General features: G+C 41.1%; 1 protein-coding gene and 1 long non-coding RNA gene across 7 annotated transcripts in view; both read left to right on the forward strand.

Moving 5' to 3' along the window:
* adck1 (aarF domain containing kinase 1) overlaps positions 1-17,353 on the forward strand; it is a 138,932-nt gene extending 121,579 nt beyond the window's left edge. For 4 of the 6 annotated variants that reach the window (XM_067614145.1, XM_067614146.1, XM_067614148.1 and 1 more), the window contains 2 exons: positions 143-336; positions 15,012-17,351. In XM_067614145.1, coding sequence (XP_067470246.1) covers positions 143-336; positions 15,012-15,171 — 354 coding nt within the window. In that variant the 3' untranslated portion in view covers positions 15,172-17,351. Of the gene's footprint in view, positions 1-142; positions 337-15,011 lie in introns of all 6 variants that reach the window. The other 2 variants (XM_067614150.1, XM_067614147.1) reach the window with 2 other exon arrangements.
* Positions 1-25,388, forward strand: part of LOC137199226 (uncharacterized) — a 348,155-nt gene that overhangs the window by 285,471 nt on the left and 37,296 nt on the right. The gene's annotated exons all lie outside the window — the stretch shown is intronic.

The following is a 25,388-nucleotide window of genomic DNA, read 5'->3' on the forward strand; positions in this document are numbered from 1 at the left end:
CCATCCACTTGGAAAAGACTTAGTCTATCAAAATCCGTGAAAACATCAGCGTGTGTGATTTCGAAATAATTTAACCAGTAAAGAGATTGCCTGTCTTGCTGTGATGATCATTATTGTGATTATGATAACTGTCCATCGGCAGGACCTTGAAATACGGACCAATGCAGCTCTGTACCTGCCCCAGATCAGTGATCTCTTGAACCGAGTGCCCCGGCAGATGCTGCTGTTGCTGAAGACCAACGACCTGCTGAGGGGCATTGAGACCATCTTACAGACCAGAGCCTCCTCCTCCTCCTTCATCAACATGTCCCGCTCCTGCATAAGTGCCATAGCCAGGTACAAGATTGTACTCTTTTCCTTGTTTACATAGTGATAGGATAGGCTACATAGTCTGCATGGATTGTGACTTCAAGTTCAACAACACAGACTTGGTGCCTGCTGACATTTGTAGAAATATAAGCCTTGTAGAGCAAATTTTAAGTTGACTGCACTTATATAGCACCTTTTTACCTTAACAGACAAAGCACTTTACAATTTTTGCCTTCTCATCCACTTATTCATACACAGACAAACACACACACTCACACACTGTGGCGTGGTGTGGTCTACAGCTGATATACAGCAAAATGATGTTTACTTGATAGCACCACATAGTGGACACAGGAAATGATATTTAACTCCTTCGTGCAATGTTCAATAAGAGGCCGGTCCTGAACACACCTGCATGTCTACAAAAAAAGCCCTTCGACTGTGCTTTGCCCCGACGTGCACAAGGGTGCAAGGGCCCGATCATTGCTGCTTACAGCTTTAATTAGGGCCCGAGCATCGAACAGTGCGAAGGCCCTCTTGTAATTGAAGCAATTATTATTCTCTATTATTATTCTTCCAAAACAAAGGCATTTTTAAGGCCTAAAGTTGTTAAACTTTGTCCATACATCAAAAGTGGCGAAATTTGTTGTTTTTGAGGTCTTGAACATGGGCGTGGCGAAATGGCTCAATAGCGTCCCTTAGAAAATTAAGAAAATTGAGCCCCTCGATACAGATTGTTGTAGAAGAATGAAATTCAGTATGTGTATGTATCATGACCAGACGCACCAAAAAGTCTCTTGGAGCCATACCCTGAGTCTAACAGGAAGTCAGCCAATTTGGATCAAAATTGTGATTTTGTTGCCGATTTTGCCATTTCTAGCCCGCATACTTTAACGAACTCCTCCTAGAGATTTGACCTCAGCAACTTCAAATTCTATCAGTATCATCTACAGAAATTGGAGATGAAAATTTATTAAAACTGTGATTTTCGACATTGCTGGGGGGCGTGGCCGGGCAGTGAATTTCAGTCCTTCGCCATGAAAATTTAAATGGCCATAACTTCGGCTGCCCACATATGCAACAATAACACTTAATCAATCAATAACACTTCGCCATGAAAATTTAAATGGCCATAACTTCGGCATACATGATCCTATGAGACCCAAACCATTTGTGCTTGAAATGAGTCCCGCCCTGAACAGATCCATACATCAATACTGGATCTGAGTCATAGTGCCACCTACTGGCAACAGGAAGTTACATGTCTTACACTTTGACACCCTGTGGGTAGCATGGTGATTGAATCCACCTCAAATTTACCAAGAATAGCCTCAAGACCTTGGAGATTGAAGATTCTGAAGTTGGTGACTCTCTGTCGAAATGTGTTGCCATGACGACACAGAGAATTTTGATGTCTCACCATGAAATTTCAAAGCCTTATAACTTGACTCCATATGGTCTGATTTTTTCCAAATTTCATATGCATTTCATATGCTTGTTAAGAGTCCCGGTCTGATGACATGTACAGACCCGTATTTAGTGACAGTCATAGCACCACCTACTGCCGACATGAAATAACATGCGTCATACTTTGTCTAATTACTCATAGTAAATTTGGCCGATGTACCTGAAATTGACTGAGTTGAGATGCAAAACCTTGGTGATGCTACATTCTGCAGCTCATGACCCATAATCAAACGCAGTTGCCAAGGCGACAAGTACATAGCTGTTTCTATGGGGCCAGACATGCTTGAAAACTGACAAAACTTTGCACACACATGACAGGTCTTAAAGTCTTTAATATTCTATAGGTGGCGGGCATGGGTGTTGCAGAATGGCTCGAAAGCGCCCCCTACAATATTTTAAGGAAGCAGCCCCCGCACCACATTAAACCTACATGTACAAAAATCGGTACACATATGAATCATGCCAGTGTGCACAAAAAAGTCTCTTGGACCCATAGCTTTAACCCAACAGGAAGTTGGCTTCTAAGTCTACAGAATTCATCATTTTTTATTTTTTTTTTTTTATTGGTGATATTGTTGACAAGACATAGTGGGAAGGAAAAAATAAATAAATACAGAATTCATCATAACGACTTCAAAATCAGTGTGTGTCATCTAGACTAGCTTGTGATGAAAAGTTATCAAAATCTTGGGTTTTCGCTGAACGCACTTGCCATGGCTACGCGGCAAACTTTGATGTTTCGCCATGAAGCAGGAAGTTGCTGCTGCTTGAATGTACATTGTCCAACCTGCACCAGATTTCTCATGCTTGATAGGAATCCTGTCCTGAACTCATCTACATGTCAGTATTAATTCATAGTCATAGCTTCTCCCAATGACAACAGGAAGTCAGCCTTATATGACAAACATCATCTGATTCATGTGAAATTTTCAAAATTTGGTCTACAATTGATATACAACAACATGATGTTTACTTAATGGGTGTTCTCTAGCACCACATAGTGGATACAGGAAATGATATTTAACTCCTTTGTGCAATGTACAATAAGAGTCCGGTCCTGAACACAACTGCATGCCTACAATTAAAGCCCTTCGACTGTACCGCGTCCGGACGTGCGCAAGGGTGTGAGGGCCCGATCATCGCTGCTTGCAGCTTTAATTATTATTGTTATTATTATTCCCCCCAAAGAATTGCATTTTCAGGGGCTAAACATGCTCAAAAAGCATTTTGGCTGATTATGCTAAAGGGGATACATCTATTTATTTTTAATTGTTTGCACCTTTCATTATTTCGTGCCTGGGTAGTGTCTCTTTGTGAGCCATGTCCTCTAAAGATGCAATTCCTAAAGAGGAGGGGAGCGGCTGCAGCGCTCTGTCAGTGTTGATGTGCGGTGATGTCACTGCATGTGACATCACGAGGGGCGTGTGCCCGCAGGGCATGCAGCAGCAAATGACAACAATGTAAATAATGGGCCCAGAGAAAGTTATGCATATGATAATGTATATTCTCAGAGTGGTTACAATGTAAACTCTGGTAATGTGAATGATAGAATGGGGCAGAACACTTACTGCACCTGGGGAGCAACTGTCTCAGATAATTCTGCAGTTAGGGCAGCAAATTGGAGCATCTATTACTTCTCAGTTGATTGCTAATGGCTTTATTCAGCAAGTTAACAACTCCACTCATATTAAAGCACCCAAACTCCCTCCCATGGGTTCAGTAGTGAGCGAGAGCTCAGAATTGCAAGTAAAAGACAATACACAATCCTACAGCATTGCATGTCACAGTCAGAGTATAATGTGAATACTCCGTCCCTCGTGGAGGCAAGGCCTAGCCCCCAGTGTGTTGAGCCCACCCAGCCTCTTGTCTCACAGCCAGTTCCTCTGTCCAGCAACCCTGATGCCACATTGCTGTCTCACTTGATAGACATGCTCTCCAAGCTCCTCCATGATCAGCAGAGCAGCAGACCCAGTCCCTCCTTTAACACTCAATTCCAGTACCCCAGGCCTCGTAACATGTGTCATGTCTGTGACAGCAGAAGTCACAGCACAAAAACACACTGTCTTCGTGACCACCTGTGCTTCTCATGCTTTTCAAGAGGCCACAGCATCAAAGACTGCCCCAGACGCCAGCACACTGTCAGTGCCTCTCCTAGTCCTGCTCATGCCAACACTACTCCAATGGAAAACTAGCATGTCCACATTCAGAGGGGAGAGTGTGGGCACTGAGTTTGCCCCCAACAGTTCAGATGCAGATGACCTTCAGTCAGTGTATAGTTACTTTTGTGAAAAAGAAGAGGATGATAAAGTGATATTTCAAAGAACACAGCATTTAATGGACAGTGACAGTCTTTTTTTATACAACAGTTGAGACAGCAGGCAGACAGTTCTGTGGACATTTAGACAGCGGCTCAATGGCCTGCACTATAAATATGGAGACAGAGCGCATCCTCCTTGAGTGCGGTGGATCAGCCATTTCCAGTAGCAGAGACACAAATACAATAGTTGTGGGCTGTGGAGGTGTTAAAGTGAAACCCAAGTTCATCTATGACTTGAAAATGACTGTATACCATTCAGGTGATGGTTCCTGTGCTTGTGATACCTGGCCAAGTTGAATTATATCAATAGGCACTAATGTCATAAAACACCTCCTGCACTGCATGAAAAATGACAAGGCTTACTGGAAACTTCTGAAAGAACCTGACATTGGAAATGTGGGAGGAAATGCCAGGTTTCTGGGGCTTATGGCAAACCTTGAGCATTGGAGAGGCCACCATATTCCTGACAAGATAGGCACAGTGAAACTAAAGAAGTCTGTAAAACTGCAGCCTCGCACAGAGCACATACTATGGGGCAAGCTCCCAATGTGGTCTGACCTCTCCATTGACAGTGCAGTTATCGTGGAGCCTCCAATGTCAAGAACCCTCAACTGAAATGTGATAGTTTGCAGAGTTGTGGCACCTCTTTGAGGTAATGGCTGGGTCCCAGTCAAGGTCCTGAACCCCTTGGATGAGCCACTTACCTTGCGGCATAACTCAACATTGGTAGATGTATCCCCCGGTATCTCCCTGGAAGACTTGACCTGTCAACCTGTACTGTTAGCATTCCTCAGGAGACCCAACAGGAAGTCTATGGTGACATTAGAGTGAACCATCAGTCTGTGGAGGACTTCGGTCCCATGCTACAGGAGCTTGAACAGGCTGGGCTGGATCTCAACTCCTGTGAAGTGAGTGAGCCATTGAAAACTAAGGTCAGGGTTCTGGTAGCCAAGTATAATGGATTGTTTTCCAGGAATAAGCTTGACTGTGGAGAAGCAAAGGATTTTGTTCATTGTATCCATCTCAAGGATGAATGGCCCTTCCGCCTCCCGTACAGAAGAGTCTCTCCAGCAGACTACTACAAGCTCAAGGTGGTTCTTGACGAGATAGAGGAAAAGGATATCATCAGGAAGTCCTGCATTGAGTGGGCATCTCCCCTGGTATTAGTCTGGAAGAAGAATGGAGACCTTCGAGTGTGTACTGATTTTAGGGAGCTAAACAGACGTACCTTCAAGGATGCTTTCCTTCACCGCGTGCACAACCCCTGTTGGCCTCTACGAGTATAATAGGCTACCACAGGGCCTCTGCAACAGTCCAGGCTCTTTCATGAGGCTCATGACATCCATCTTCGGTGACCAGAACTACGCCAGTCTCCTTTGCTACCTTGATGACCTCCTCATCTTTGCACCATCTGAAGAGTTAGCCCTTGAGAGACTTGAGATGGTGTTCAGCCACCTGCAAAACCATGGCCTCATACTTGCCCCAAAGAAATGTCACCTTTTGAGATGGAAACTCAAGTTCCTGGGCCGTATAATCACTGAGAATGGTGTGTCTACAGATCCAGAGAAGGTTGAGGTCATAACAAACCTTACAGAGAAGGACCTCATGATGGAGGATGGTTGTACTCCCTCTCCTCGGAAGCTGAGATCAGTTCTGGGCATGTTCAACCGCTACAACCACTTCATTGAAAGCTTCTCTACCCTAGCAAGACCACTATATAAGCTAACATCTGAGCCCAAGTCCAAGCCCCGTTCCCAGCACCCAAAATGGCATAAGCTGTCTCCTGCTGACTGGACTACAGAATGCCAGGAAGCCTTCCAGTCTCTGAAACAGGCTCTCAAATATGTTCCAGGCGTGCAAAATGTCATCCCTGACCGCCTCAGCAGAATCCCTTTCATTAAGGGCAGTATCACCAGGCGAATTATCCAAGAGCCCTACCAGTCTCTTGTCAACAAGGCGAAGGAGGTTCAGCCCGATGATGTCCAAGATGCATTCTACTTGACTATGAACACTCTGGTCCTATCCTCAGAACCTGGAACACCAAAGGCAAAATCTGGTTATGTCACCACCAACACTGTTGCAGCCCTCCTTTCTGCTCATAGTGTATGGGAGCCCTGTTCACAAGACCGAGTAGCTACTATAGAGGCAGTTGGCAATATCTACTCCCTCCATTCTCAAAGAACACTTCCAGCCCTCTCACATGTAGAACTCCAACGGAAGCAGGAGGAAGACACCACCATATCCAGAGCCATGTTCTATGTTCAGTGAAAGCAGTGCCCATCCAGGTGTGAGAGAAGCCATGAGAACGCTCAGGTCCTGAGACTTCTGAGGCAATGGGAAAAGCTGAGGTTGATAAATGGTCTTCTGTACAGGGTAACCAAAGACCTTTCCTCAGGCCATAAGGTTCACCAGCTTGTTGTCCCACCAGGTCTGAGACCAATAGTACTCAGGGGCATCCATGATGATGCAGGGCATCAAGGCCAGAGTCGCACACTTCAGTTGGCTCATCAGTGGTTTTACTGGGTCGGCCAAAAGCAGGAAGTGAAGGAGTATGTGGCATTCATTCCATCCAAACTCACGCTCCACTTGAGTTGGTGTGCATAGACTTTTGGAGTGCTGAGAACTCGAACAACATCTCTATGGATGTCCTTGTGGTTACAGATCATTTCACATGCCTTGCTCATGCATTCCCCTGTGCAAACCAAACAGCGAAACAGGTGGCCAAGCGATTGTGGAATGATTTATTTTTTGTTTATGGCTTCCCAGAGAGGATCCATTCAGATTGTGGCTCCAACTTTGAGTCTCAGCTCATTCGTGACCTCCTTGACATAGCCCACATTCACAAATCCCATACCACAGCCTATCATCCCGCTGGAAACGGAAGCGTGGAGCGCTTCAACCACACCCTTGGCAGTATGCTAGAAGCTTTGCCCACTCGTGAGAAGAACAAGTGGCCTCAGATGATCAACAACCTGACATTCTCATACAATTGTACCAGTCATGAGACAAATTTTTCACCAGACCTGATGTGCATGCAAAATTTGGTGAGTTTTTGAGCATGTTTAGGGGGTCAAATTTAGGTGTGAAGTCCTGTAATAATAAAGAAATAAACAAACACACAAAAAACAATAGGGTCCTCGCCCTCTGCCTTTTGGGCTCAGTCCCTAATTATAACTATATTGACATTCAGAGTGATTATGTGTACTGATTCACATAGAATCCGGGCTTGTATCCCCTAGATCCCGAAGTGCCCGTCAGCAATAAACAGTCATCATTGAATCGACATCGGACCTGCGTGGGTGTCTTCGTTGGAGTCAACTGACGTTACTAACTGTCAGCTGTTAGTCCACCATCATCATCACAACACAGCACAGAGACTGTAGGCTGTCACTATCATCAGCAATATAAAAGAAACTTAACGGGGGGTTACCAGGAGAGTCACCAGGTTTATATAGTCCCCCGTTACACATCAGAAGTGGTGAAAAATGTAATATTTCATATGTCTTGAGCATGGGTGTGGCAAAATGGCTCGATAGTGCCCCCTAGAAAATTTCTCTCCTCCTCCTCCTTCAGATGAACGAAATTTGGTAGGCACATGTATCATGTCTAGACATACAAAAAATCCTAAGTCCAACAGGAAGTCAGCCATTTTGATTTAACTGCAATTTTTGTGCAATTCTTGCCATTTCCAAGTACTGTATTTAGACAAAGTCCTCCTAGAGATATAAACCGACCAACTTCAAATTTGGTGAGTGTCATCTAAACACCTTATCAGCATAGTGAGTTTTCATTGAACTCTATTTCCGTGGCGATGCAGTGAACTTCGATGATTCACCATTAAAAAGGAAGTTGTTGTAACTTGAATGTGCATTGTCCAATCTGCCCCAAAGTTCTGGTGATTGTTGACAGTCCCGGGCTGAACACATTTACTTGTCAATATTGAATCGAAGTCATAGCGCCACCTATTGGCAACAGGAAGTTACAGTCTCTGTATTTTCATGAGCTCTGGCCAGGACCTTGACCAGATCCATGTCAAATTTGGTCAGATAAGTCTTAAGATCTTGGTGATGCTATATTGTGAATCTTGTGAGTTTTCATGGAACGCTGTTAACGTTGCGACGTGGCGAATTTTGATGTTTCGAAATGAAAATACAAATTGTTGTAACTTGACTCCATATTGTCAGATCTCCCCCATATTCCACATGCTTGATAAGAGTCCCGGTCTGATGACATGGACAGGCCAATATTGAATCACAATCACAGCGCCACCTACTGGCAACAGGAAGTCATAAGCGCCATTCTTTTACTAATTACTCCTATCAGCTTAACCAGATCCACCTAAAATTTCATCAGCTAAGTTGTGAGACCTTGATGATACGAAATACTGACGCTTTTGAGTTTTCATCAAAAGCTGTTGCCATGGTGATGCATTGTTCGCCATGAAACAGGAAGCTGTTTTTGAGGGGCTAGAGATGCTTGAAAACTCACAAAACTTGGTACATGCATCATTTAGATGGTCTGGTCAGTGAGGAGTTTGGGACTCTCACTTATACATTATTGGCCATCATTCCTGGGGTTTGAAGAAAGAGATGAGGTCTGTTTGAGGCTTGTGCTGTCTCCCTTTCGAAACATGTAGGGACTTTACCCTATGTTATTTTTATTATTATTAGTTCCGAGCACCAACTGGTGTGAAGGCCATATTGTATTTGAAGGAATTTTGTGATGAAGTTATCAAAATCTTGAGTTTTCATTGAACTCCTTTGCTGAGGCAACACAGTGAACTTAAACTTACATCATCCAATGTGCACCAAATTTCTCATGCTTGATCAGGGTCCCAACCTGAACACATCTATTTGTCAATATTTAGTCATAGTCATAGCGCCACATTTAACTTCTATGTTTCGCCATGAAGTGGGAAGATGGGAAGATGGCAAGATGGTGGCGCATGTACGTGCAGCGGCTCAGCACTCCATGAGCCGGCACTTATTAATCAGTATTCTTCTAGCCTATTTATTTTTGAGCACCACATATGCATACATTAACAGAAAATACAGCCGTCATGAACTACTAAGCATCAGTTCAATGCATAGTGGCTGTGTTTTCAACAATGAGAACTCTGGACACAACATCCCGACAGAGCTGGTCAGACCGCCAGGGTCGCCATGGATTATTTATTCACCTGGAAAGCGATGAAGACAACACAGAGAGAGGCATACATGCTAGCCTAGCATGAGGATACATGCTGGGCTAGCAAGAGACCCGCACAAACCTCTGCTGCCAAGTCTTTTCATCACTAATGCAAGGTCACTTGCCAACAAAATGGAAGAGCTGGAACTTACTATATCCACACAGAAGAACATACAGGATCGCTGCATTATGGTCATCACGGAAATGTGGCTCAACCCGACGATCCTGGAGGAGACTATCAGGCTACCGAACCATGTAGCACACCGATCGACAGGAATAGAGACTCCGGTAAGAGCAGGGGAGGAGGACTTTGTGTATACACGAACAACAACTGGTCCTGCAACACGGAGCCGTACAGTGCGGCCAGGCCAGACTTGAAGAGGGGCATCAGAGACACCAAAGCAGCCCACAAATTAAGGATTGAGAGCCACTTTGACAACTCAGAACCCCGTCGTGCATGGCAAGGTATACATCACATCACCAATCAAAATAATAACACCAACTCGACCAGCCTCACTGGCAGAGCAGCTCAATCATTTCTTCAGCCACCATGAGGTGGAGAGAACAGAGATTGTCACAACTACTGCCCCAGCTTCAGCTTCCAACAGCCAGACACTCATCATACAGATTGCTGATGTTACACGCACACTCTATAATATCAACATATGGAAAGCAGCTGGCCTGGATGGTGTTTCTGGATGGGTTCTCAGAGATTGCGCTGTTGAGTTAGCTGATGTGTTTACAAATATTGTCAACCTATCCCTGGCACAATGCACTGTCCCCACATGCCTAAAGACACCCACAAAAGTGCAGATTCCGAAGCAGACAGCAATAACTTGCCTCAGTTGACTACATGCCAGTGGCATTAATACCAGTAATCATGAAGGGTCTGGAGAACCTGGTCCAAAGGCACATCAAAGGCTGCTCTCCCACCCACCTTTGACCCACACCAATACGCATACAGAACCAGCAGGTCAACAGATGACACCATTTTCACTGCCCTCCACACTGTACTGCTCCACCTAAAACAATGAGGAGCATATGCATGGCTGCTGTTTGTGAATTACAGTTCTGCATTTAACACAATAAATGTCACTAACTTTGCTTCTTCCCCAGAGTTTTTTGTGCTTTCTCATCTCACAGAAAACCCTGGGTTGCGGGCCGAGTCTTCCTGGTCCTTCACAGTCCTGTTGGCATCCTTCCTTGGCTGTTGCTGCTGCTGTTGCGGCTGTTGTTGTTATTGTTATGATTGTTGTTCTTCTGTCCCACACCCTCCTCCCCCTTTCCTTCTTTCTTTCTCTCTCTCTCAACCCAACCGGTCAAAGCAGATGGCCGCCCACCAAGAGCCGAGTTCTGCTTGAGGTTTATACTCATTAAAGGGGAGTTTTTCCTTACCGCTGTCGCCAAGTGCTTGCCCATGGGGGAATTGTTGGGTCTCTGTAAATTAAAGAGTACGGTCTTAACCTGCTCTATGTGAAAAGTGCCGTGAGATGACTTTTGTTGTGATTTGGCGCTATATAAATAAAAATTGATTGATTGATTGATTGATTGATTGATTGACAATCACACCCAGCAGACTGTTCTCCAAGCTATCCGACCTAGGCTTCGAATACAACATATGTCTTTGGATAAAGGACTTCCTAACAGACCAGCCACAGTCAGTCAGGATGGGCCCTCACCACTTTCCCACTCTGTCACTCATCACAGGGGCTCCACAAGGCTGTGTGCTGAGCCCTTTCCACATCTTGTACACTTTTATATGTATACCAACTCATAACACAAACACAATCATTAAATTTGCAGACAACATGACAGCGGTGGGGCTGATCACTGAGGGCGATGAGTCTGCTTACAGAGAGGAGGTACAGAGGCTGACAGACTGGTGTGCAGAGAACAACTCGGCACTTAACACCAAAAAAACAAAAGAACTTATCATCGACTTCAGGAAGAAGCAGGATGACCACCTCCCACTTCACATAAATGGAGAGAGAGTTGAGAGAGTCTCCAGTTTTAGGTTCCTGGGCACCCACATTTCAGATGATCTCACATGGTCAACCAATATAAACTCTCTGGTTAAGAAGGCACAAAAGCAGCTCTACTCCCTGAGAACACTCAGGAAAGTCAACCTGTCACAACAGCTGCTGGTTTCCTTCTACCGCTGCTCCATTGAGAGTGTTCTGACACATGGGATCCTGGTGTGGTATGGCAATAGCTCGGTGGCTGTCAAGAAGGCTCTGCAGAGAGTCATCAAAACAGCCCAGAAAATTACACGCATCTGCCTGCCCTGGAAGACATCTATATGTCCCATTGCCTGCGGAAGGCATTGTGCATCTTAAAGGACCCATTTCACCCCACCCATCACCAGTTTGACCTTCTCCCCTCAGGAAAGCACTACGGGTCCATCAAAGTGCGCACCACAAGACTAATGAGCAGTTTTTGTCCCAAAGCCGTCACCACACTGAACTCTGCTCTGAAAGCACAACCCCCCCATAGATAACTCTTAATGTACAGTACTGTGCAATATTGTCATTAATTCTGTGCAGTACTTTTATTTATATTTTTTTATGTTTATTTTGTGCAATACTGATATTTGTTAATGCATATGTAGGCTAATTTTTATGCATGTTTGGATTTGGGTGCGTGTCTGTCAGTGCGTGTGAAATGAATAGGATAATTCTTGGATATTGAGATCTGCTCAGGCAGTGCACCTGAATTTCGTTACACACCAGTACAATGACAATAAAGGAATTCTTTTCTATTCTACTGGCAACAGGAAGTTACAGGTGCTGTACTTTTTGTTGTATTTTGACAAACTCCTCCTATAGATTTAACCCAACAGTGTCATCTAAAGACCTTTGCAATGAAAAGTTATCAAAATCTTGAGCTTTCATTCAACGTCATCACCATGGCGAACTTCAATGTTTTGCCATGAAGGAGGAAGTTCTTGTAACCTGAATGCATTGTCCAACCTGCACCAATTCTGTCATGCTTGATAAGAGTCCTGGCCTGAACACATCTACATATCAATATTGAGTCATAGTCGTAGCACCACCTACTGACAACAGAAAGTCAGCCTTATAGGAAAAACATCATCCAATTTACATGGTGTGGTCTACACATGATATACAGCAACATGTTGTATATTACTGTTTGCTCTCTAGCGCCACATAATGGACAGAGGAAGTAATATGTAAGTCATTCACACAAGAGCCCGACAAGAGCCCAGTCCTGAACACATCTGCATGCTCACAATTTCACCTGTAGGTGGCGCTACAGAATTTTTAAAAAGTTGTTGCTGGCACAGAAACTTGCAGCAGCAGTTGTAACTGGCAGCTTGCAGTTTCTCTCACTTGCAATTTCTTCAGAATTGAAGAATTTTCTAGTTATTGTGAAAGCATTCACACTATTATTCTTCAAATCTTTACACATTGTTCTTCTCACTCTTTATTCTTATTTCACATTCCATACATTTTTTGGCCCTTTTCAACTGCTGCACACTTTGTGCTATAAAAAACATTCAAATGTCAATCTGTGCAGCTCATTCAGGAGAAGTGTTCTTGTGTTTTTTGTCAAATGTAATATGTTTCAGTGATTTTATCTAATTTTTTAAAGCATTAAAATGCATAATGGCAGTCTATGGGAGGAATTGTCCAACTGAGTTGGAACCTTTGTCACAGCTGAGTCTCAAACTCAACTGCTTGGACATCCCTTATCCTGTGGAGACCATTCCAACTTTAAAATGTTCACAAAACTTTGAATTTTCAAAGTTATCAGATTGTGATGTGATATCTTTTGCACTTTTTAAACAACTTATTTCCAAATTGAGGGCTTTCACATCTTTTTACAGATCTCACCAGTGTGTCATGTGATTAGGCTGAGTGGAGAGCACAGATACTTTTAGGCTAGAAAAAAATTCTAAACAGACCTCACTCTCACAGTTTTAACTCCTCAAGCACATATCTTACTTCAATATGTTGCCACAAGCCTCCCCTTTCAAAATGTAAATACATTTCCCATAGGTCTTATACTTTCTGAGATCTAAACCTTACTTGATAGGGAGTCACTGTCATGCTATCATTAACTGCAATACTGTCTGCAGGATGTGTGTCTCCTCTCATTCCACTTTTTTTAACTAACTTCTTTAACTCTCTTCCTTCAGACACTTTGTACACATATCATACATTCTCATGGTAAGCTAATCCTGCTTTCACTATGGTGTAAAAATCTTTGAGCTACAAGCTCTAGTTTTAAGCAAGCAAATTTCTCCTCAACAAAATGGGAATTTTTTTCTCCCATTTCAAGGATTGTCTGCCAGCTCAGTGGTTTAGAACACTGTTCTCATGGTCTGCTTTCCCCATTAGATTAAAAGCTTCTGAGTTCAATACCTGCTCTTAGCAGTGATCCTCATAATGTTGCTCATTTTCTAATTATTTTAGGTCCCCTACTGACACTACTAAATTTGTTATGTTGGTGTGGGTATGTATGTTTATGCAGTAATAGACATTGCAGCCTGTAGGGCGGGTGTTAAATACAAGTCTTAAAGGTCCACTTAATAAATTTCCACTGCATCAAAATTCAGTAAGGCTGCATTAAATGATGATATTTTAGTACAAAAACTCCAGGACTCTGTACATGGTCAGGCAGACACACTGGTTTGAGTGTTCATTATATAGTTTGCTGCAGTATGAGTTCTTCACTGCACATATTTCTTAGCCCACTCATCCTTAAATGCATGTTTTTCACTGTCAGCCTTTCCTTTTTGTATCTGAGCGTTTTGAATTATGCATTGTACTTTATCAACCAGAGCACCAACATTCTACAACAACGTTGGTAACCACCAGCAATTAGCAGGTGGCTGAATGATGACAGCTGAGGTGGCGTGATGTGTCACTCAAAAGCGGTCCGAGTCACATTGCAGTTAAATTTTGTTCCTGATCCTGTAAATTGTTATTCAGTCCTGATTGGACCGGAGTCCACCTATAGAGTATGTATGCTTTAGAGGCTACTAGTGGAAATGTATACTTTTACATAAAACCTATTTTTAGAGGTGCCTGCATTTAGTGGACAGTTTGCCTGTCTTTGATGGTTGCAGTCACAGAGACATTTAAAGAAGACAGATGCAGCTCACAGGATTCATGAACAGATGTTTGCCAGTGTTGTGTTAGTTGATGTTCAGCCTGCCATTTCACTTTGATTAATGAGCATTTTTGTTACTCTCTTAATCACAGCAGAGAAACTTTTTTGTTAATTGATTTTAGATTACCCTTACATATATAATGTTTCTACACCCCATGATGATTGAAATATGATTTAAATAAAGTTAAATATATAAGCAGTTTTGGTTATTGTTTATAATAACAACCCTGTCTAATAACCTTGTCTCCATTTTCAATGGTAAGAGCTAAATATGTATTTTATGTGACATCTTTAAGTGATTTCAAAAAACTGGCATGTGTAGGATGTGAAACAGAGAATATTCATATTCATTCATTATATTTCACACTACAAAGGTCTTATCCAAGTCTTCTAAGCTGTTCTACAGTTGTGAAAATGCTACTTACATGTATTAATGTTATATTGTCGCTGTTTTTTTAAAATATATGGATCAATAGCAAATTATTTTAAAACTTCAAGATCAAATGTAAGAAATCTTGATGATTCGACCAAATGCCTTCAATTTTTCCCAACTCTTGATCCCTCCCCTTCATCTTCTTCCCTCTCTGACTGACAGGCACAAGAGGAGTAAGGCTCAGTCCAAGAGGAGGCGTCTGCAGATCACACTGGCAGAGTCTTTCAGCCTGTGGAGACTCGGCATGTATGAACTGTTTCTGTGGCTGAAGGGCTCAGTTTTGGGACTCTGGCTGACTGCTCTGCTGGGATTTCTTCACTGAGACACATCTGGATTTCATGCTATAACATTAACAACAGGCTGCAACTGGTGGCTCACAGGGGTTTATATAATGCATATTAGCACATACAAACATGAAACATTTTGAATGAATGAATGAATTCAACTTATGTTAATAATACAGTTTTTATGACATTACTCATGACATTGCTCAGATTCTGATATTCCTGGAACACTGACACTCCTTTATCCATTCACTCATCATCCAGAAATTTGCCCTGTGTTGAAAAGCAGTGGACATACAGACAAAAAACTCAATTATCACAATTTGAAATTACACCCCTGGGTTGGGGGTAGATATGGGGGGCTCAGTTGACTGAGTTTTGTCTGAGGGGGGGCCCACAGTGTCAGACTGGTTAAATTCATACTCAAGGAGAAATGTGAAAACAATTTGTGGTTTTAAAAGGAGCTGCATGTCATCACTGTCATCACACATTGAGGTTGCCAGGTTTGGTCCCATCGTGCCTTTACCAACCAAAACTAAAATCTGTGCTCACCAACTGTATCTAGCAACCCACACTATAGCTAGAGATGCTGCACAGAAGTATTGGGCCCCTAAAAACACAAACTGTGTTTTTTAAATTTCTGTTTGAGTACAGCTCAGATTAATGAGATACATGTTGATTTGTGAGCTTTAGATGTGATAGCAGGTATATTTTAGAGTGGACCACTTTGGCTGCAAGAGTGATCAGTAGTTCAACCCTGACAGTTTTTCTTGCCAGGACACTGTTAGACTGCTGATGTATCCCTGCTCCTCAACAGAATACCTCAGTATGAAGTTTGCATCCAGTCAAATACTTTCCTGATGATGCAAAATGCACTGAATGCCTCAATAGTTTCAATGTCTTCATTGTTTGAAATATTGTATAATAATGGTCATGTCTAGTATGTAATTGGTACTGTTGTTCTTAGGTCAAATACTGTACACTCATTCCACAAGCACACCAGTTTGTCATATTGCTATTTGGTTGTTGCTCTGATCAGAAATGAACAGCTTGCTCTTCAATTTTTACATTCCTGCTGATAATCTCATTCTTTTCTGAAGGTAACTTAGTATTCAAGAAACAGATTTTGGTAGGTTCATGCTACCCTACCCCAGTCTGTGACCTTATGTGCCTAACTACAGATGGTCTAAAATTTGGCATTACTGACTGTGAAGCCCAGCAGAAAAGTTTCTACTTTCCTCTTCTGGCTCATTGCATTTATTATTCCCCCCCCCCCAGAAAGTGGCTTAAATTATGTATTCGCTTCAGCCATCTTTATTTGTGTCACTGCTGTAAATGTTGTAACCACATTTCTTACACTTCAGTATGTCACTGCTGAGTGTAAAGCTGTGAAGTGTTATGACGGTCTGTTTGTTTTATAGCATTATCACATATCACACCAAAGCAAGGCCCTATAGTATACTGATGTGAATTTCAATCAAAAAATAATAAGACAGCTCTTGAAAATGATGACCATTGCTCTGGACTTTTACTAAATGTCAAACTTTTGTGTACTGTGGATACAGTTATGTGACTTTGGCTAAGAGATTAAAGGAAATGAACACAGCAAAGCCATAATGACAAGTCTGTGTACTGCATCTCATTTAAGGGTGAAATGGAAGCTTGTATTCTTATGTTATACTGTCTAACGGATAAGTGCACAATGTAATACTCTGTCTTCTTTGCTTCCAGTGTGAAAATGTTCCCAATAAAGTGAGCTGTGGGATTTGGCCTTCAACTTTTACTTCTCATTAGACAGAGGCAGAGAAGGAAACTTCCTAGGGAGGAAAGCAGACAGAGATAGAAAGAAACTACCTAGAAATATGGTGAATGAAGTAAAAGTCACTTGTTAGGGTGATGGGATGTTTGTGACGCATGCATCTGTGTGTACAAATACCATCACTGAACTTCATACAGCATCTTTCAGCCTCAAGCTGTCTGATCCATTTGCAAATGCTGTTGTTGAGATTGCAATAAAGAGTCTTAGAGACAATGAGCTGTTTGTGAATTCTCCTCTATAACAGAAAAAATCCCACCACAGAGCGCATTTGTTTGTTTTTTTTGTGTACATGAGACAACTTTAAAGACTGCCATATTACTTAGGTTTCCAGTATTTAGTAGTGTCAACAGAATTATTGTGTCAGTTTTCAGCAAAGCAGGCAAGTTATGACAAGTTATACCTATTTTCAAAAATCTCTCTCTTTGTCTCTGTAGCTTTCTTTGCTTACAAATCATGTAGGAATGGGATGTTGTTGTACCAGCAGTTACACATTACAGCTATCTCTTGACAAAACAACCGCAGGGTGCAGTGACTACAGGCAGCACCTCAACTGTTCTGTCTTCACAGTGGGGTTGTCAGGTTTGAGTTCTGTCCTAACCGACTACAACCCAGCTGACTTTTTACTCTTTTATTTGGTGGCAAACTGATAGTTTACAAGATGCAAAGAAGAAAAAAAAATGCTGAGGTGTTTTTGTTTTGATTGAGCTAGGTTGTCAGTTTCCCCCCTGCTTCCGGTCTTTGTGCTAAGCAAGGCTAGACCCATCCTGTTCTGAGATGAACTGTTTCTTTAAACAGTTGTTAAGAGTGGGTGATATATTAATATCATATTTTATAGTGTAATGAGTCCAGGTTTTCTATGAAATTTCATTGTCACTTTTTCAAAGGTTTGAGAGAGAAGCTGAATTTGTGCAACTGTTATATAATAACATGAGAAATAATGGCTTGACTGGATTGGCCATCAGTAAGAGTTTACTTCATAGGCCAAATATCTCCTCCTTAAGAATTACATATTGCATAAAAACAGTAACATGCTTCAAAAGACTGCCATGGTATGAGTTTTGAGTTGACAGTTACTAGGGCCCGAGCACAGAGTGGTGCGAAGGCCCTTTTGTAATTCGAAGAATTATAAGGGCCTGTAGCAGCCAATAATGTAATAACTACCATAAATGTAATAACTGCCAATAAAGTAATAATATTTCCATTCTTCATGTAATAATAGTTGATAATGTAAGAACTTATGCATAATGTAATAAAATTTCTAAACCAATAATGTAATAACTTTTTGCACATGTTATAAATTATTACATTAATGGCTGGTCATTACATTATTAGCCAGGTTAAAAAAATATATATAAAACATGTACTAACTGGAGCTGATAATGTAATAATATACTTATATCACTTTATTAAGTTTTATTTATTGGCTGTAAAATGTCACACTTCCATGGCACTTACCCTTAATGTTGCCTCTTTTAAATAGCTGCTCAAAAACTTGACAACACACATACCTATTCTCTCTCTAAGAATTATTACTATGTATTTGTTTGTGGTACTATGGTTAGATTTATCTCCAGCCCTGCCTTCTACTCCCTAACCATTTGAGTACCAAATGAAGTGTGAGCACACGTTTCCACACACACACAGTTACTCTAATTTCAAATAATATGAAATCTATACCTAGGATGCTTTGCCTTTGAATACACAGAGCACCATTTCTTTTCATAAAAAATGTCATCTTTAATTAAACATATTTAAATCACTTTTTCAGGTAAACTGTTTCAACCACACTATTATAGCTATTCAGCTCTCTCTCTCTCTAAGTATATATAACAAACTTGACTCCGACAAGTTACATGAAAATGTATTACCATCAGAATCCTTGCCCTATTTAGATCCTTGGCTATTTGAATACAGTCATGACAAGCTCGACAAAGAGTCTAAAACTGAAACAAATTTTATCTATAGTGCACTCTTGAAGACATGTATGTTTTGGCAGTCCCCATAATTGACCACTAGACAGCCACTGATTGACAAGATATCCAGTCATATGACACTGACATTAGGCTTTCTTCCTTTGTCTGCAAACTTCTGTCTTCCTTATCACACATGTTGTAGTTTAATTGGTGATTTAATTTAATTTAGTAAGTACAGTTTATTTTGGTGAGATTCATGCACATAGATTAACATTTCTTATATATTTAGTGTAAGAAGCTGTACAAATTTGTGAGATCATTCTAATTCATTAGAATGAAGTGGCGAAAATTGACATCTGATTCTGAATTGATATCTTGGGCTTGGATGTGTCAAGTCAGCTCGAGTCAGCCATTTTGAATTGATTGTGCAATTTTAGAGTAGTTTTGCCGATTTCTGCATAGTTTTTGCCATTTGCAGGCCTTGTACTGCTCCTCCTAGAGAATTTACCCGAGCGACTTCAAATTTGGTAGGTGACATCTAAAAACCTTTGTGTTGCTAAATTACGAAGCTTTTGACTTTTCATGGAATGCCCTTGGCATGGTGTGCCGGTCAATTTTGCCCAAAACCTTTTTGGGGAATTAAAGAGAAAGTTTATAAGAATCCAAGCTTAAACACATCTACATGCCAATAGTGAGTCATAGTCATGGTGCCAGGAAGTCAGCCTTATATGGCAAACATCATCCGATTTACATGAAATTTACATGGTGTGGTCTACACATGATATACAGCTACATATTCAAATGTTTTTTATTAAATTTTTCCTAAACAGAAAAAACACACATAACACTAACTATCCTTTGCACATTAAGTCATATCTCTAAATACATTAGCCAAACCAAAACCCAAACAGACACAAAACAAAACAAAACAAAAACAAAACCCAACAAAAGCTCTAACAGATGATAGCTACTTCCTAAGGTTCACATCATAACCCATTACAAAAACAGGTTGCCAGACTTTAAAAAAATGTCTGGACAGATCCATGAATTGAATATTTAAGCTTTTCAAGTTTAAAAGAGCCATCACCTCTCCAACCCATTGCTTATGTGAAGAGGGTGTAACAGACATCCACTCGAGCAGGATGAGGCGTGTAGCTAAAAGTGACATAAAGGCTATAGCGTCAGACTGAGCCACAGATAGCTTCAGTCCACTCTGAACCACTCCAAACATTGCCACTATAGAGGCGGGTCGTATATCTTTGCCACAGATATAGGAAAAAGTCTCAAAAACATCAGACCAAAAGGAGCTCAAGGCTGGACAACACCAAAACATATGTATGAATATGGCAGGGTCTCGGTTACACGAAGAGAAAGTTGGATCCAATTGCTGGTATATTCTGGAAAGTTTGTATTTGGAAATATGGAGTCTGTGTAAGACCTTAAACTGTAGTAAGCCATGCTCAACACAAATAGAGGTGGAATGTATTTTCTCAATTGAGTGTTGCCAAACATTGTCAGGAATCTCCCCACCAAAGTCTCTCTCCCATAAATCTTTCAAATATGTAAGAGAGGGTGAGGTTACTGCCAAGAGTGTATCATATATTTTAGAAATACATGCTCTTTCCGATGGATCTAAATTTATACACTCCTCCAACCAGCCACCTGGTGGCTGGGATGGAAAAGAAGTGAAATTTTCTTTCACAAAATGGCAGACTTGCATATATCTGAAAAAATGTGATTGTGGAATACCATACTCCCTTACCACTCTGTCAAAAGAAGTAAACATTTGATCCTTGAACAGGTTGTTCACACATTCCAACCCCCATCTAAACCATGAGTGATGGACCAAATAATGAATTAGCCATGATTGGCATTGAGGGCAGGGCCTGCTTGAATCTAAAATGATTCCTAAATTGGCTCCATATTTTCAATGAGCATTTTATAATGACGTTTTAATGGAACTGGAGCACATACTAAAGAGGCTAAGGACACCGGGTTACTAAAATATTGCTCCATATGATTCATGGTACACAGAGACCCAATAGGCTATCCTGTGAATGTTAGCTGCCCAGTAGTAGTAAATAAAATTTGGTAATGCCAAGCCTCCATCCTCTTTATAACATTTTAGAAAAGCTTTCCTTTATCAGGGAATAATCTTATTCCAAAAGAAAATACTTATACATTGATCTAGCTCCTTAAAATATGATTTAGAAATAAAGATAGGAATTGTTTGAAACAAAAACAAGAATCTGGGCAAAATTGCCATCTTAACAGAATTTATTCTCCCAGCCAGTGATATGGGAAGTGTAGACCAGTGAGTAAAATCCAATTTAGCTCTCTCCAATGCAGGCTTAAACTTATGTTTAAATAAGTCCTCTGTTGAAATGCTTCATTATATACCTCACATAGGAGTGGTACCAGAAAATTTCTTAAAGAATTCGATGGAGAACCCATTGAGCCCCGGGGATTAACCACTTTTCGTTTTTTTTAATTGCCTGTTCTATTTCGGCTGTTGATATAGCCTTATCTAACTCTCGTTTGTCATCAGCATTAAGAGTGGGCATTTCAATTGTTTCAAAAAATTGGTCTATTTTAATTTTGTCGCCAGCTTCAGATGAATAAAGATTTCTATAAAATGTCTTAAATTGATCATTGATTACTCCCTGGTCGATAGTTGTCCCTCACTCAGTAGTTTCAATTTCAGATATAAATCCAGCAGCTTCAGATTGTCTAAGCTGACGAGAAAGTAGTGTACTAGCTTGTTCCCCATGTTCAGAACATTTTTGCTGAGATCTTAAGTGTAACTCTTCAGTCATCTCAGTAGTTAATAAATTGAATTACATTGTTATATACACTGTGCTGACTTGCTCAAGACTCCAGTCGTGCCTCTGGAACAGTTGAGAGTGGGGTATAAGACACAATTAAGCCCCCCCCCTTATCTCTTGTAACTAAGAACTGGACATCCCCATGAATGAGTATTGCTGTCTTATCACATTTTGCATTAAAATTTGAATGAAATATCTGTGAAAACCCTCCTCTCTTGAGTCTAACCTGATCCTTAACCAGCTAATGTGTTTCTTGTAAATATGCAATATCAGTTTTTAGCTTTATTAGGTGTGCAAACATTTTATTTCGCTTCACTGGATGATTAAGTCCGCAAGTATTCCAGCAAGTAAATTTAGTCTGATATCGTCCTGCCCACTAGACCTAGAATATGTCATTAGGAAAAATGTTGATGATCTCTTGTATGGACTTTGAAGTAGCAATCAAATGAAAACAACAAAGGAAAAGAAAAAACAAAATACAACGCCAAACCGTAACAAACACATACATACACATCCAGACTTGGATGTATAATGCCCTCTGCTGGCCTCTCCCCAAATGAAAAGCTGCTCTTGGCTCCCACTGCTCACTCTCATTCTGCATAACACCTCACTAATGAGTCTGAGCCTCTCCCAGAACTATATAAAACTTGAAAGTCAATAGCTTTTTCCCCTTAAAAGAAAAAAGAAAAATAAGAAAATAAAAAAATTAAGGAGCATAGCTTACTATAATACTTAATACTTAACCTGGGCCAATAATTGGAAAGATAAATAAAACTTGGGGGTGAACTTCTGCAAAATTGTATTTAGGTTGAATCTTAGTGACATACCCTTCACATCACGTGTCAAATGAAGTAGACATCATATAATCTGCATATATTATCTGGGTCTATCGGGTTGTCCAGCTAACCTGGAAAAAAACAAAACAAATTACCAGCTCAGTGGGCTAGAACAATTCTCCTGTCACAGTCCTTGCTGAGAAACATAAAAAATAAGAGAAGTAATGTCACTGACTATAAAAGTTCCCAAAGGGGTTTAAGAGTCTTTTCTTTTCAAATTAGCCATGACGAACTCTTTAGCCATCTTTGGATCCTTGAAACTTTTGCTCATGCTGCTGTCCACTGTTATTTTCAGCTCTGCTGGATACCATAACCCGAAGCGCACCCCATCACAGCTGCTCAGCATGCTGCGTACTTCATTGAATGCTGCACATTGTTCCATCACTGTCTGGGTGTAGTCTGGTAGGATACGGATCCTGTGTCCATCCTTGGTCATCACTTGTTTTTGCTCTCTGGCCTTTTGGATGATAGCCTCCCGATCCTGAAAGTAGTGGCCTCTGATGACAAAGGCCCTAGAGGGCTGGTTGTCTTCTGGCCGGGTTCGTAGAGTGTGGTGTGTGCGGTCTAGCAGTGGTGGATTTTCCAAGCCAAGTGCATCCTGTAGCATCTTAGCAATGTATTGGACCAGGTGCTTCCCATCTTCCTGTTGCTCCCTAATACCAGTAATACATAGATTACAGTGGCATGATCGAGCTTCCAGTTCTTAATTACGTGCTGTAAGCCTGGCTACTTGTTTTTCATCTTAGTCACATTGTGTCGAAGGGCAGCAATGGAGTCTGAATGGTCAGTTGCCCCCTGCTCAATGGAGGCTATTCGTTTCCTCAATGCCAAGCTGTCTGTTTCAGCCATCTCATCAGCTCTTTTCAAATTCTCTCTCACTTGGTCCACTTGGCTACCTATTATTGCCAACTGGCTTTCAGCCTTCTCCTCAATTTTTGCCAGCAGCTCTATCTTCAAGTTGCCAATTGCATGGAGGATAGCATTTTGTTCAGTCAGCTCTATCGTTATAGCAGGTGTGCCATCGGAGTCTTCTTCATACGAGTCAACATTTTGAAGTTTCCCAGTTATCGGGCAGGCGCCAAAGTATTCCCAAGTTTTCGCTATGCCACATGAGCTAAATTATTGGCAAGAGATAAGCTGAAAATTGTAAAATAAAATAGTTCAGTCGAGGAGCTCAGTAAGGCTGTGTCCTCCTCACATGGCACCTGGACTACAATTGTGACTAAAATTAGTGGGTGCTCTCTAACGCCACATAGTGGACACAGGAAGTGATAGTTATCTCCTACATGCAATGTACTATATTAATGAAAATGTATATCAATGTCAGTTGCCCTCTGGTAAATGTATTGCTGCATTAATATTTGACTTACATAGTATTGTCTACAGGCAACAGAAAGTGAAGCCTAAATTACACATAATTCAGCAAATGTATACACAATTTCCAATATGTCATCTCCAGCACCACGCACAGCACACAGAAAATATTTTACCCATTCACACAGTGTCCAATAATCCTCAAAATTCAGAGCCACGTCGTCCAACCTCCTGTAGCTTTACCACAGCTGCCGCTCCCTCCACGAGTTGTGAGGGCCCGTTCATCGCTACTTTCAGCTTTAATTTGGGCCCAAAGTGCAAGGAACCTATTTAAAGTGCTCTTTATTGTTATCCAAAGCTTTATTATTGTGTGATTGATGAAAGCAATCACACTTCTGTTATCCAAACCTTTATCACACACTATGTTATCTTCACTCTTTATTGTTATTATTATTTCGCCAATACAATTCTAGCCATAGGGGGGCACTAGTGTAATATTATAACTTGATATTTCCACAGTTCTGGTGCCTTTGATGAAATGAAACTTGGTACACAATAGGGATGTGCAGAGGGCCCAGTATTTGTATTTGTATCTGTATTTGTTGAGGCAGCAAAGTTATTTGTATTTGAATTCTAATAAAAGTGGAAAGATGCTTAAATATTCTTTTTTTGTTTTTATTACTTTTAATTTTAGAAAACTAAAGTGTTACAATAAGTGTTAATGAAGCTTGTTCATTAAGCGTGTCAGAAGCTCAGCTTTATCTCCGGTGAACACCCCCAACTCCAGGAGTGATATCCAAATTAGGAAATGTGCGTCATGTAGCAGGTGGATGCGACTCCCCTTGTTGAGACCTGCTGATAGATGTAACAGTGGAGCAGCGGACAGAGACTGAGATAGCAATGTAACCGACCTGCACACTGGTATTTGACATGTTTTTTTTCTTCCCAAAAACAAAATTTTAAAATATTTGTATGAAACAAATATTTGTAAAAACCCCCACTATTTGTGCTTTGCTGAATAAGGTATTTGTATTTGGGCACACCCCTAGTACACAAGTTCTCCATTTCAGTGTGCACAACATATTGAAACATGGCACCATTAGCCTCACCTTGTGGCCATTAGTGACACACCACAATACCACTTACATTTCATATCTCCTAAATACAATATTACAAAGCACAATACCCTAAGCCAACCACCAAGGCAGTCCTCTAATCCCCCCACCCAAATCATGACAAGCAAAACCATACAAGAAGGACTAGACTCAACAGAAGTGTAATACAGAAAACCCAAGAGAACAAAAACACAGAGTCCAAAAACAGGAAGTCCATTCAGGATGTGACAGTGATTGCTGAAAGCTGAAAGCAATCACACATTGTTCTTCTCACTCTTTATTCTTAGTCCGCATTCTGTACGTTATTTGCATACATGTGCTGCATACTTTGTGCTATAAAAACCATTCAAACATCGATCTGTGCAGCTTATTCAGGAGATGTGTGCTTGTATTTTTCTGAAATGTAACATGTTTCAGTGATTTTATATAATCT

This window comes from Thunnus thynnus, chromosome 16, assembly GCF_963924715.1.
Source record: "Thunnus thynnus chromosome 16, fThuThy2.1, whole genome shotgun sequence".
In the NCBI taxonomy this organism is placed as follows: Eukaryota; Metazoa; Chordata; class Actinopteri; order Scombriformes; family Scombridae; genus Thunnus; species Thunnus thynnus.